The 14,275-nt window shown below is 38.8% G+C and overlaps 1 protein-coding gene across 39 annotated transcripts in view; it reads left to right on the top strand.

Moving 5' to 3' along the window:
- The window catches only part of LOC131432946 (ensconsin), a 383,203-nt gene that overhangs the window by 362,819 nt on the left and 6,109 nt on the right, over window positions 1-14,275 (top strand). For 37 of the 39 annotated variants that reach the window (XM_058599583.1, XM_058599581.1, XM_058599569.1 and 34 more), the window contains 3 exons: window positions 3,780-4,879; window positions 4,954-5,618; window positions 6,760-7,211. In XM_058599583.1, coding sequence (XP_058455566.1) covers window positions 3,780-4,879; window positions 4,954-5,618; window positions 6,760-7,211 — 2,217 coding nt within the window. Of the gene's footprint in view, window positions 1-3,779; window positions 4,880-4,953; window positions 5,619-6,074; window positions 6,236-6,759; window positions 7,212-14,275 lie in introns of those variants that run through there. The other 2 variants (XR_009229999.1, XM_058599560.1) reach the window with 2 other exon arrangements.

Here is a 14,275-nt window from a genome sequence, read left to right as displayed (position 1 = left end):
TTGCTGACGACAGCATTGTGTATATTATAGATCCAAAATCTTTCGATCTTCAATTCTGGCATCAACATCGTATGGTTGAGTGTTTTAAATGATATCCGTGCTCAGAACACTTTGTCATTAAAGCCTTTTTTTAATGAGCTTGGATTCACTAGAAGTTTTTATTGTCGTTCTCCGGACAGGCCGTGTGGAGTCTGACGGCAAAGAAGGCGGGTGGAAAATATTAGAGACATAACCGGATTGACGTGATTACAAAAATTTTTCATCTCGACCAACGAAAAACAGACCGAGAGCGAGTAAAATTGTGAAAAATTGAAAAATATCGAAGAATTATCACCAGAAGCAGGATTCTAACAACTAATGTTCTATTTTCAACAGGGCTTGCAAATTGAAGCAACGAATATTAACAAAAGAGTTTCACCATCTGTGCTATTCACACACATTCGTATGGCAGGTAGAATTCACAGCGCAACCCAAGCAAGGAGATCTGCTTCTTTCGTTCATTAGTTCATGAATATGCCCGCTTGCTGAGGCCTATGCTTCATGAGGTTAGCATTTGATGAATGGTTCTCATATTGTAGATGGCTATGAGGAAACTAGATTCATAACTTTTAGTTCCGATGCATATTAATTTAAAGAACATTGCTTTTAGTGGTTCCAGAATATATACACAGAGTAAACTGCCAAGAAACAAATTGATCCTTTTGAAAATGGGCTCAAATGCAAAATTTCTGCTATAAAATGTTTAAAGTATGTTTGAAATGTGATCAAATTTGGTCTTGGAATGCGAACATTATGTTAAAAATGATTTCTGTAAACCCACACTTTCAAAATAAACCGTAAACATTGCCTATATGACTTTGCTTCGCGTCTTGTAGCACGCCGTGAAGCAAGGTCTTCTGTCTCGTACAATACTAACGAGAGCGAACCCTTCATTTCATTACATTGTCATGGATTGCTTAGTTCATGTGTTAACTGAGACTGAGAGCACAGACAATTTACTTGGCAAGGAGAATTGGTCTGCTCAGTAGCATATACTCTCACGCATCTACTTTCTCTTTAATATAGGTCTCTCATTCAGCTATGTCAAGCAAAGTGTTCACAGTATATGTTTTTTGTTGCTTCGTTCGTTTGAGGATTCACAATACAAGCCCTGATTTTCAAGTGTTCCCGTTCTTACATAAAAAGCTATCACAAAGTCACTTCATTTTTGGAATATTCAGCCATTCGACGAGTTACGTTTTATTCGTAGTACTTCATATGTGGATTTACGCCACCTATAAATTTCATGACTTTTTTAGTCTACTCTAAACTTGAATCTATTCTAAAACGATTGGGATTTATCAACCGATCTGCTTTGCTCGCCATACGCACAGAACCAATGATAATTATTTTTATTTTTTCACAGAAAATTCTTCAAATGTTTTACTATGAGAAAATATGAAGAAAATAATAAATGATTTTTCAAAAGTGTTAGACCCTACCCGCCCCTTAATAGAAGCTTGATCAACATGGACGAAATTCAACAAATCGGTTCTTTTAAGAGCCGAAAATCATTCCCGAAGAGTCTCTTTTGATGCTTTCTTCCATTGAAATGCAGGTGTCTTTTTCATTGTAAATCGCACCATGTGCTGTTCTGCAGCAGGGCAATTTTTAACTATCTTGTGTCCCGCCATTGTTTATAAAAATACGGAAACAAATTGTTTTTTAACTAACTCAGTTTTGGGTATCCTGAAGTCGTTGCGATGGCCACAAATGCAAAGGGCTTGCTAATTCATGTTCTACGAAACGACTTGCGATAGCTTCTTTCATTTGAAACGACTATTCGCAGTGAATTCGTCTTTATCAGTAAAATGTTTCTATCTCAGTAGCTGCTTAAACTTCAAATTGAAACTTAAAAAATCCCTTATCATCAATGATGCAGATCTGGGGGACGGGTATCGTTAGTACCATCGTGTGGAGTTTTCGGGAGTGTAAAGTCGTACGCACTTTATCTGGATCGTTTCTAGGACCTCTGACAAAATTTGGCCAGCTTCAAAGTAGAAATGTTCTGATTGCGCTTGAAAAAAAAGCAATGGATTGATTCTTTACATGATTCGATTTGATCAAGAACTAGACGATTTACCATTTTTAAATTGCCAAGTTATTGTCTTTTAAATTTATGAAATATAATTCGTTGGATTTATTTCGACACCCACCACCATATAGTGAATAGTTAGGTTAGTAGGGTGTTTTCAAGAAATCAAGACAATTGTTCATGATTTTACAATCAAAATGATCAAAATCATGGGCAAAAACTCTTCTCGTGAAAATTCTTCATGGTTGGAATATGCGTTACTTGCGGTTTGTACTTCATTCGTAACTGATAACTCCGATTTTTTTTTTATTAAACAGTTAATGTGGAGATATTTGATACTGAGGAATATTCTTGAATGAGAAAGACTCTTTGCAAGCGTATGAGTAATATTAAAAATGTGTGCGTAAAAACAAAAATTCCGGCGCTTCTTTTCCTGATTTTAATCAATAAATCTTCCATATGGTTGAAAAATAAACCAGTCGGTTCACTCTGCTGAAAATTGCAATTCAAGAAAAGCGAATATCTTAGTCAAAAAAACTCTTCCATTTTTCCTTAAAACTGCTCGAGAAAAAATATTTCAGTTTCAGCTTACTTCCACTAACACATTTGATTAGCAACAAACACATTCCTATATGGATTTCCTCTTGCAGAAATTATTGCGATATAAAGATTTACGTACCTTCTATGAGTAAACTCGCAAAATAGGAACCTTTAATTTAACACGCGAAAGGCAATGGATATTGAATGTTGTCGTGAAACTGTTTATTTTTCCGGAAAACTGCTTTTGTAACAGAAAATATTTAGTTTTCTTTATTTTGTGTAGCGCAATCCAATACAAATCCATTGAAGTAGTGTTGCTAACATTCATAAAATGTAAGAAATTTTCTATCAAACGTTGGTGAAAAGTTGATCAAAACTGATATTTTATCCAAAAAGTCTGGCTTAACGTTCGTTTGAAAACAATTTATTGCTAAAAAATATTGTTTGAAACTAAATCGTGATGCCACTTTGATAAACTGGTTGCACTGCATATATGATTACATAGATCTATGATATTACGTACCAAATAAAATGTACGTAATACACAAATTACCAACACAAGTTAACTTGGTCTACTCTTGATCCTTAAATGATTAGAAATTATGTTTATAGATTGAACGACTTATTTCTCTATTGACATTGTATAAGATCATGAATGGACTATGCGCAGCTACACCTTTCATTTTACAAATGCCGAAGTAATCATTTTGTCTTACGTTTCGTCTTCCACTTATCAGTGGATTAGCAGTTTATGCCGAACTGCTAATTTCACCTCGCGGTTCAACATGAATCGCCTTTAGAAGGTTGCTCTTTTTTCAATAATTAATCATTCTCACTCGTTGAGGATATCAAATATTCTACGCAAAATTAGATGCTTAAGACATTTGACAGCAGACGTAAAGTGAATGCTTTTGACAAACCATAGTTTTCTAGATTTTCCAAGAGTGTAAGTCGGCGTAGAATTTTTAAGAAAATAAGTACCGTTTCCTAGTTCATGGATTATGAGACACATTTCTTCCGATGAATATCCTAAGTCATTTCTGCAGACCACTTCGACGCATTCAGGTAACTCTCGCCTATTAAACAAAACAAAAAACTTGCGGCATCTTACATTATAACATTTCTAATCGAATGATTTCTTTCAACAATCACCACGATATTGCAGAGAAACCTCCACTTCCGAAAACGTCCGCCGTCGCCAGTTCCACCGCCATGGAACGCAAACGCTCCCAGAGTGGCACAAGCACACCGGTTAAGCCACCAACCGGCCCGGACAGTGGCAAGAAGCAATCGGCGGAGAAGCAGCGTATCAGCAGTGCTCGGGGTACTCCGAAGGCATCGTCGACACCGCTCCAGTCTCCCGGACCGGAGAAGGCCAACCGAACCATGCAGGAAAGTTTACAGCATAAGCAACCGACGGCGGTGGCGGTACCACCGGTCAGTTTGGTGAAGCAAGGATCGTCGGCTAGCGTGAAGAGTACCGAGGAAAAGGTCGAAAATATTGCGCCAAAGCAGTCCGTCGAAACCGTTGTTGTACAGTCCGAAACCGTTACCACAGTGGTTGAACAGGTTGAACAGCAACAGCAGCAAACAACTGTTACTGAAATCCAGATACAAGAATCAAAGGTTGAATCGGAGATAGTGGACAATCTGCCACAGTCACAGAACCAGTTGGAAGTCAGTAGTCACGAGGAGAAGCAAGACGAAACAAAAGACACTAACAGCTTGGAACCCGAACTTGCAAACGGTGATGGTTCGAACGTAGATCTGATGACAGCATCAATGATAGCGAAACGCATCACCACCGAAGAGGAAGCTAAGGCAGCCCTCGCCGAACGTCGTCGGTTGGCTCGCGAGGAAGCCGAACGGCAGGCTGAGCTGGAACGGCAACGAATCGCAGCCGAAGAGGAAGCCGAGCGGAACCGCCAGTTGGAGGAAGAAGAACGGCTCCATAAGCTCGAGGAGGAAACGATTCGTCTGGCGGAAGAGCAGCGTCGTTTGGAGGAGGAACGCTTGCAGCAGGCTATCGAGGAAGCCAAAAAGCGCGAAGAAGAGGACCGCCAGCGGCGCGAAGAAGAAGCCCGCCAGAAGGTGGAACGCGAGGAATCGGAGCGCAAGGCCCGCGAGGAAGCCGAACGGCAGCGTATCGAAATGGCCGAAAGACTTAAGAAGGAAGAGAAGGAACGCGAGGAACGACGAAAGCGCGTCGAAGCGATTATGTCCCGGACCCGCACCAAGGGCAGTGCTAATAATACGCCTACTAAGGTTAGTTTGTTTTCTTTTGCTACGTTTCATGATTTCGATTCAAAATGTTACCGCTTTTTATTTTTTTCAAATAGCAATCCGATGATAACAAAGATGATGTTATGAGCAAAAGTGAAATTGTAACATCAAGTTCGACAGGAGCGGAAAACGCAGACTCAACGATGTCGATGGCCGAGTCAATGTTTGAAGCAGTAGAACACCATCACCAACAGCAACCGGAGGTGGATTCTGGCTCAGAAGGACCAGTCGAGGCAAATGAACAGTCGGATCAACTGGTGAAAGATGTCCAGGTACTGTCACTGGTTGAAGAAGGCGATGAACAGAACCAACAGAATAACAACAGCGACAGTAGTCTAAACAGTAACCACAACAACAACAACAACAACAACAACAATAATAACAACGCTATTATCAACAACACCAGCGCCGAGTATGAGCGTTCGGTGACGGAGAAGGAGAACCTTCTGCTAGGTAGCTTTAACAACAATTTGAACAGCAACGCAGTCACCAGCAATGGTGGTGATGATGGTGGTGTTGACGGCGGTGACAGTGATATTGGCAGCAGTCAGCAACCTTCCTCGCTCGAATCTAGCTCGGCGCCCGCCGTGACAGTGACCACCAATGGGAAAACGACCCCGGGTGCGACGACGATCACCGAGACGACCGAACTGATCATCGAGGATGCGATCATGAGCGGCCAGACGAACGGTCACAAGAACGGCAGTATTGATAATGTGTTGTAAGTAGCTTTTTTCTTACCTTGTGTTGTACTAAAATAATGATTCGCTTATATCCTCCTCGGTGTTGTTTCATTGAAGTACTAGGATCTAACTCGTGTGTTGAAGCATATTCGGAACGTAGCTCCAACCACTACCTGAATCGTACCAGAGTTGAAGTGAATCCCTTCTAAACATCGTTTATCCATGCTTGTCACTTGTCATGAATCAGTCGAGGGAAATCGTATTCTGATTCAAAAAAAAATCACCTTTTTGTAAAAGGAATTCATTGCATTTTGACTATGCTGGAACTTCACAGATGTATTGTTAATAGATGTGACTCATTCATCTAGAAATCCACTATAAATAGCATCCACCTTCGAATATCTGTTTCGCAAACCGTTGTACATGTCTCTACAGCCTACATGAGTCCCGTTACTGAATTCTAACGTCCACAATGTGCTCCGATTCTTTTCTAGATTACGTGTGGCGGATATTTAGAATGCTAGGTGCCATGCATACATTTCGAGTGTAGACAGAAGCGAGACAGAGAGAGAGAGTGTTAACAGAGAACAAAATAATGAGTCATATATTCTTGAAAAAAGAGTACAAAGCTAATTAACCATGCCATTTACGATAGGTACCTATATTCTTTTAGTAATACCGTTTTAATCAATCATCCTTACGCCAGTCTAATGTCTAGTCTTTGTCGTGTGAACCTGTGCCAAACCATAAATAATGCGTCCTAAATTCGAACCGCTTAACAAATAAAAAATACCATTCCTTTACATCCACCAAACGCGTAACACCAAATGTCATATGCTTGTTTAGAAATGATGATTGTAGCGCACTCCGACAATGTAGTACTAGATGCAAGACAAATTCGATCAATACCTAATCAAACATAATCGCGTGAATTTCATTCTTCTAGTACTAAATTTGATTAACGCTAGTCGCTAGTTATAGAACGATGCTATGTTTTTTCATCCTTAAGATAGTCCAGTGTTCTAGTGCAGTTGTTCCCTCGTTCAAAACCGCTGTTCACATTTCCCCGATCCCTTTTGCCAGTGACGCGTGCAGTTCACCAACAGACCCGGAGTCCAACCTGAATAATCCACAATTTTCCCCTCCATTTTGTTCTATCTATTCCCGAAACGCATCTAGTACGCAAATCCCTTCGGCTGTAGAGGGTTCTCCGAAATTTCTAGCGCATTTCGACACCAACAGTCACAATGAAGATCTTGCGCTCCTGCCAGCAGCCGCCGACATCATAGAAAGCAGTGAAAATGACTCCAAATTGGACACATCCGCCACCAATACAACGGCGACTGCCGCCACCGACCAGTTGATCGATTTTGCAAATTTCCAATCGATGACCGATGAAAACATACAACTGCAAAATGTGGCCACTGTCGATGATGATCCGTTCAATCTGAACAACAATAACGCAATCAGCACCGAAAATTTAATCGATAGCAGTAGCTTTGATACCTCATCCACCCCAACCGCCGCATCTTTGTTCACCGGCAACGATATCAATCTGATTAGTAATAGCAATTTCCTAAACAATAATGCATCGAGGCTAGTCGCAACATCCGACAGTCAAGACAACCGAGGTAAATCGTTAATTTGAGTTTGGTTTGTTTGTAGTTTTGGAATGCTTCGGGATGCATACAGTAGAAGCCTACACTGAGAAACCTTCAAATGTCGAAAAGATAGATTTATTTAAGATTTATTCAGAACAAAAAAAAATCCTTTGAATTTTTTTCAGTGTAGTTGAGTGACACTTATTATTCAGTCGTGTTGTACCATAGACAGGGCAATATAGCTTCTCAATGTTCTATCACTTCCAGTTTCACGTTTCGCCTTTGATTTTAAAATTTCTGTGTAGTACTAGAATTGTGAAAAATCTTGGGCCTCAAAGCAATTGGAACATTCTAGTACTGCACCATATTCTGGTTAGAGATCAATGCTATTTTCACTACCTCCTTCTCACTACTTTATTTTATAAAGATTTTAATTTCTACTTTTTCTTTCAATCCACTTATTTCAAACTTAAAACCACGCTCCACCTGCTTCTTGCTGCGAACCGCTTATCACATCTGTTCACACCTGCTGGAGCTACATTGCACTATTATTTTTCACCGTAATTTTAACTGTACGTACGCGCATCGTCACAAATCGCCAAACATCGTCGCACAAAATCACACGCGCACACACATACACTCATACACGAAACGAGAAGATCTCGTCTACAAACAATCGGCACTGGTACTGTATTTTATCGCATTTATTTATGGTTGCCTGTTGGCCGCCTACCGAGCAGCAGCTGACTGAGCAAGCACACACAGGTTCATCTATGCTGTATTCCATCGGTTAAAGATCCGTCACCCCTTTGAATATCGAACGGGTTAGTAGCTGTAGGTTTGATGTTTGTTGGTGTCTGTTTAAGATTGTGCACTAATCGGCAGCGGGTCGTGTTTGAAGAAGGGTTGTCATTTGCGATTTGTGGTCCTTTAACGAAAGAATATTATTATCAATATAAGAGACATTGGTGATTTTTCAATATTGAAAATCTTCAAACTTTAACCGCACGGTGGTACCATTTATCCATTCCACCATCTATCGGTGCAACAGGATCACAGACCCATGACAGACATGACATGATCTGTTTTTGACGTACATCAACGGTCCTCCGTGAAACTGGCAACAATGACAATGAAATCTCCATCACCATATTTACAATACAAATGTCAAACCATGAGAGCCCTTCTGATTCGTTCTGAGTTTGTTTGTAAATATTGAATTATGATATTCTATTCCATATTATTTTTTTGTTATCGCGCAGGGTTTTCTACTTTTTATTGTTGGTTAGTTTTTTCGTCTAGTACTGCGGAGTACTGTTTAGTTTTTTCGTCTAGTACATAATCGCCCTTATTCTGAATAACGACGTATCGTTTTTTTTGATCGTATTTCATTCGTATTCCTAATAACGCTAGCAAAATCAAAGGTAACTAGGATTCGACCGAACTATATTCGATCGAAAAACCAATACGTAGTTATTCAGAATAAGGGCGAATAAAAATGTCAGTTTCCTTTGCGCAACCCTGTATACTAAAATAAATCACAAGTGGACGACTTATAACTGTTGCGCATGAAACAGGGTTGCAAGTGACCGGGAAAAAGTCGGGGATTTGATTTTACCAGGAAAACCACGAGAATTTTAGTGAAAAACCGGGAAAATATTACTATCCCAAATCTATGTAACGATTTTCTGCATCATGATTTTTCTGATTCAACAAATAAAAAGACGTAAGAAATACCCAATTTCTCTTTTGACCGAGAAGCTTAGTCAAAGTTTTGAAACAACTTATTGTCCCACACAGATTCTATGTTGAACAATCCGGCTTTTTTATGGGACCCTGAGACCTTTCATTTGATGTTTGTAAAAATCTGCAAACAGTCTCTGAGAAATTTTGGAATATATGAACACTGTTTCCGGTGCTCCCTGAAACGGAAACCGGGAACCAGCACAGCCGGTTTGTTTAGTCGTCTACTAATAAAACTTCCGATTAAAGTGAGGCCAACTTAGACATTTTTTTTACGTTATTTGTTTCGCCACTATAAATGACGGTATTTAACACTCTTCACCCTCTTCACCTTCTGTCCCGGGTTGGCGAATCGATGCAAAGGACGCTGGGCTTACAAGCCATCTGTCGTATGTTCGAGCCCCGACCTGTAAGGATTCTTAGTGTCAGTAGGATCCATAGTACTAGTCATGCAATGATTCTGTACGCTAAGAATCGGCTGCGGAGTCTGTTGAAACAGAAAGGCCAAATTCCACGAGAGGAATGTAATGCAAAGACTTTTTACCCTCTTCACAACCGGATGTCGGATCTGGATTAAATTATGGAATGTCTTGAACGAAAAGAATATAAAAAACTGAACATATGCGATTTGGCTTGTTCTTGTAGTCTTAATACTTTATTTACAGAGAGAAAAGTTCAGAGCTTCGTTCTGTCTGCAAATTGGACTAAGATTGTTTTCTGCATAAGTTGATCGGCACAGAAAATAAATCCAATTGTCCATAGATTTATCGTTCAAATTGGGACTTGTTTTTACTTCGGATCCATATTAGTAGTAGCTCCATCTAACACTAGGTTATTCGGAGGAATGGTAATGGTACGCAAGGCTGCCAATCATCATTTTCGTACTTCAGCATCAGTGAGTTCAGTTCACCTGCTAGTCGGTTTCAGTAGCACCACTGAGCGAGTTAAGTAACTGGGCAAACATTTCGACAGAGAAAAAATCGCCTCAACATCGTAGTGCCAAGCAGTCAGCAAATAAGCGCTGAGCGCACGTCAAATATTAGAACCCACTGAGAGACGATATGTGAATTGTGATTTGATGTAGTTGTACATGAACACATTGCATGAGATTCTTAAGACACTGTCTCGTTTGTATTTCCATCCACTAGAGTTGCCATGGACGGCCGATGTTCGAATCGATGTCTCTGTAGTGTTAACATACACTCACCAGCGTAGCTCAGTACGGTGATGCTAAACTCAGTACTCACTTCTCAAAAATCGGAATGAGAGTTAGGTACTATGAAATCAAAACTGAGAACCATAAATACCGGCACAATTTGGTGTCAGTGATGCTCTGTATAGGTGCGCGTGTTTGTTTAGATTAGCGATGAGTTTCATTTTTACCATAATTGCATCTTAAATCATGAGGTGACCTGATAAACAGAAGAAAATGACTCTATTATGTTCCATAGATCAACATCTGGAAAATATTCAAATGGATCTAAATTTATTATTTTTGCGATCTTTGATCGAATATTCTCCAGAGTGATCTCAGCAATATTAATACCCACAATTAGAACGTTACATTCGATTTGGGCCAGCTGGAATAAGACTTCCTGAAACTCATTTTTCCTAAATTTGATTTAATGTAAATGATCACGGTACTAATTGAACTAGTACAATAATGATTGTCTTCATTTAAGGAAATCACTTTTGTGTAATTTGATTTTTTTAAAGGTATAGGATTTGATTAGAAAAAAACACAAAAATTGATGAAATTTTTATTGGAATCGATAGAACGATCAATATAATTAATGGTTTGAAGATGATTTCATGCAAATGTTAGTCGCGGCTCCGCTTCAGATGGTCCAATTTTGGCACACTCTCTGCAACATATCGACCTTTCACGAATAATGCCACCGGCACATAATCCACACCAAACAGTGACTTTTTTGGGATGCATCGGTAGCTTTTGCAATGCTTCTGGGTGGTCTCCACTCCAGATGCGGCAATTTTGCCTGTTGACGTATGACCAGCTTCGTTGCTGAACACAATTTTTCGATAGAAAGTGGATTTTGCCTCAACCTTGTCAACGCCCATTCATGATTGAATTATAGACCAAAAGACGATACATGATTACGTTATAGACCAACGTGAACAAGTTTGACAATGCACAAGACACGATTCACGCGTGATCTGTCAAAAACATGTTGCCAATCGAAGTAGTTTCGCGTCATTGACTTTTCGCTATAGTTATGAATGTGTTAGTGTAAAAGTCGGATTGCTTCCAGTGAAACTCTCAACGAGTGAGCACGTCATCTCGTGCCAGTGTGGTGAAAATTCGAGTACTTCCCGAAAAAGAATGTTCATTCGTTTTTTTTGCGACTCGGTGTTGCGATACAACTCATTACGAACCAGATTTGCAGATCTGTACATTTTTTATAAGAGCTTTAGATATGTTTACTGTCGCTATTATTGAATAGCAAGGACAATGCATTGTTCGGAATGAACTGTAATTGTGAATAGTTCCAAGGATTCAAAAGTAATGATTTTGACGTTGAAAACAAGGAGCGTCTACCAAACATTTTTAAAGTTAGTTTTAATTCATGATGATGAATGTCGGATGAAATAAGTATAACAGGAAGTAGTTGAGGCATCATTTTGTCACAATCTATTTCATACTTAATATATTCATTCAAAATTGCTAAACTTCTGTCATTCTATTTAAAAAAAATGGTAAAGTAACAAACCCAATCACTATGTCTAAGATCAGAGTATATTGGCATGACTTTCATCTACTTATGTCCTTTGAGAAAACTGAAACTGACCCAGGGTAGTTTCATCAAACAAACACTTTCCACGAAACTGTGTTGATTTCGCACTCAGCAACGGGGGTTCGAAACTGACTCGATTTTCAGTCCAACAATGTTGAAACTAGGTTCGAAACTGGCTTCAAACAAATGGTTTGACAGCAGTTAGAGTGGAAACTGGGTTAGGTTTGGCTTCAAGTGAAAACTGGATTTTCGAAAAGTAGAGAGAAAATGCTACAAAATAAATGAATAAAAAAAATAATTTTGGCAGTAGGGTCTCGTGACGAAATTTACGGGTTGTTCACTGCTTATGAGATATGAAATGAGTTGTAACAGTTCGTTGTAAATGAAGAAAACGATTGAGGAATTGATATTCGCTTGCGTTTTTTTAATGCAATGAAATAATGATATACTTTTGGAAGGGAATGGTTGTTAAACTTTTTTCGTATCATCGATACAATAGGAAAATTCAATAAAAAATAACTTCATGAATAAAGCCGCTTCGACGTTGTACCTGAGACAGCAATTTGTTTTCAACTGTCATAAGCACAAGCCACGGAAGTCTCTCCTACGGCAATGCGATATGAAAAGATCGTTCGGCTGTTATTGACCAGCAGGAGCAAGCAGCTCAAGGTGAATTTGTGCATATTGTGCTGTGGATAAATTCGCTCATTATTTTATATTCGGTACTGCTCGACCTACTTTTATTCGATGAGAATCTAAAAAATAATTGACTGGGGATGCAATTGTTTCCTTAAATTTGACGGGTGTGTAGTGCACAAGGTGCACATGAGGACGAAGCGCTACTGAATTTTGGGTGTCTCTCACCTCGGCATCACTGTGCAAAGGCACTATTTATAATTGAACTACGTGGCCTTGAAAAATTTTGAAGAACTGTAGTTAGTTTCAGTTGAACGAACTTCTAAAATCTTCTAGTAGGATTATTTTGCCGAAATTCATCGAATCCTACAACTGTCTCTATATCGTATTAAAATTGATTTCCAGTAATGAAAGATGCCCAAAAATGAGCCAATTTTAAAAAAGCAGGTTCTTTAGAAAGAGTACTTTCTTGATTAAACTTTCCATAATGATCTATGTTTCTCAGAATGGAATTTCCGGAATGCCAGTTGATTTCATTACCAACCAAGCGTCAAAACATTTGCTGTGATGTATTTTGCAATACTTTTCCGTTAACTGAGCGCAAGTAGAAAATTCACTAAATTGGTCTGCTTTTGGTAGACCGAACAATCGAGGTTACATGCCAGAGACCTCCGCTTCCGATGGCGGATCAGATGTCTACTGAGCCGAACCGCCTAGGCGTTTGTGATGTGGCTGTGCCTAATCAGTTTCGACCAGTGGTTATGATCCTTATCAAAACACTTTCTAACCTTTGAAGACACACTATTTTTAGACGTGGAACATTAAGATATGTTCCTCGACAAATACCAAGTTGCATATAGTTGCTTTTAAGAAATTATTTACAAATATATACCGCGTAATTTGATTCTATCCCTAATTGTTCATGGCCTACTTCGACAAAAAATATAACCATAACTTTTTTTTTCTGAAGAGATAGAATTTTTTTTCTTCTACAAAGTTTTAGAACTATTGTAAATAATTTACTTTGTCAAATATACCAAAAGTCTAGGTCGCACCGTTTCGAATATACAAAGCGTTTTTATGGCAACCCCCTTAAAATCAGCTTTTTTACTTATAACTTGTTTCGAGTTATTTTTTTATGCATACTTTCTTTGGAATAATTGAAGAAAATAAAAAATCCCATATTTTTGTTGAAGGTAGTACATAGGTTTATTGTTTCCTGGCATTACAACATTTTACCTTTTTTTACCTATCATAAAACCTTACACCGAAGCGAAATATGCAACTTTATGCAGCTGATTTTTACAAAATTCAAAGGAAAAGATATGCCCAATACTATAAAAAAATGGTGTGGAAGTCGATGGAACTTTTTTTAGGCCTTTTCAAAGTTAGTTTTAGTTATTGAAATATGACAACCCCCTTAAAACTAGTTTTCTAATCATAACTTGTTTCAAGTTATTTTTTAATCCTTACTTTGTTTGGAATAGTTGTAGAAAATATAAAATCCCATAATTTTGTAGAAAGTAATACATAGGTTCATTCTTTTCTGGAAAAGTTATACATCATTTTACCTATTTTTACCTAGGAAATCTTGTACCGAAGCGAAATATGCAACTTAATGCAGCAAACTTTTACAATACTTATAGGAAAATATACTCTAATCCAATTTATTTTCCAATGAGAATATCCTGAGCACTATTCGTGTGATTCATTTTCACTATGGCCATGCTGAAACCATGAATGGTTAAGAAACGGTGGGCGTCACACGTCTGCTATTTCTGTAACTCACTTTTGCAGTCAGCGTAGAGATGGGCAATTCGCTCCTGAGCTATTCCAGTGAATCGAATTTTTAAAGTGAGCTGATAGCTCACAGCTCTTTTTTTTAAAGAACCGCAGGTCACCAATTCACCGCGCACTGGTAAACAGGGATGCCAGGTTCAGAGATTAATCTGTGTTTCACAG

The sequence above is a fragment of the Malaya genurostris genome, chromosome 2 (genome assembly GCF_030247185.1).
Source record: "Malaya genurostris strain Urasoe2022 chromosome 2, Malgen_1.1, whole genome shotgun sequence".
NCBI lineage: Eukaryota > Metazoa > Arthropoda > Insecta > Diptera > Culicidae > Malaya > Malaya genurostris.
Note: the sequence above shows the minus strand (reverse complement) of the source record. Positions and strands in the feature narration are given on the sequence as shown.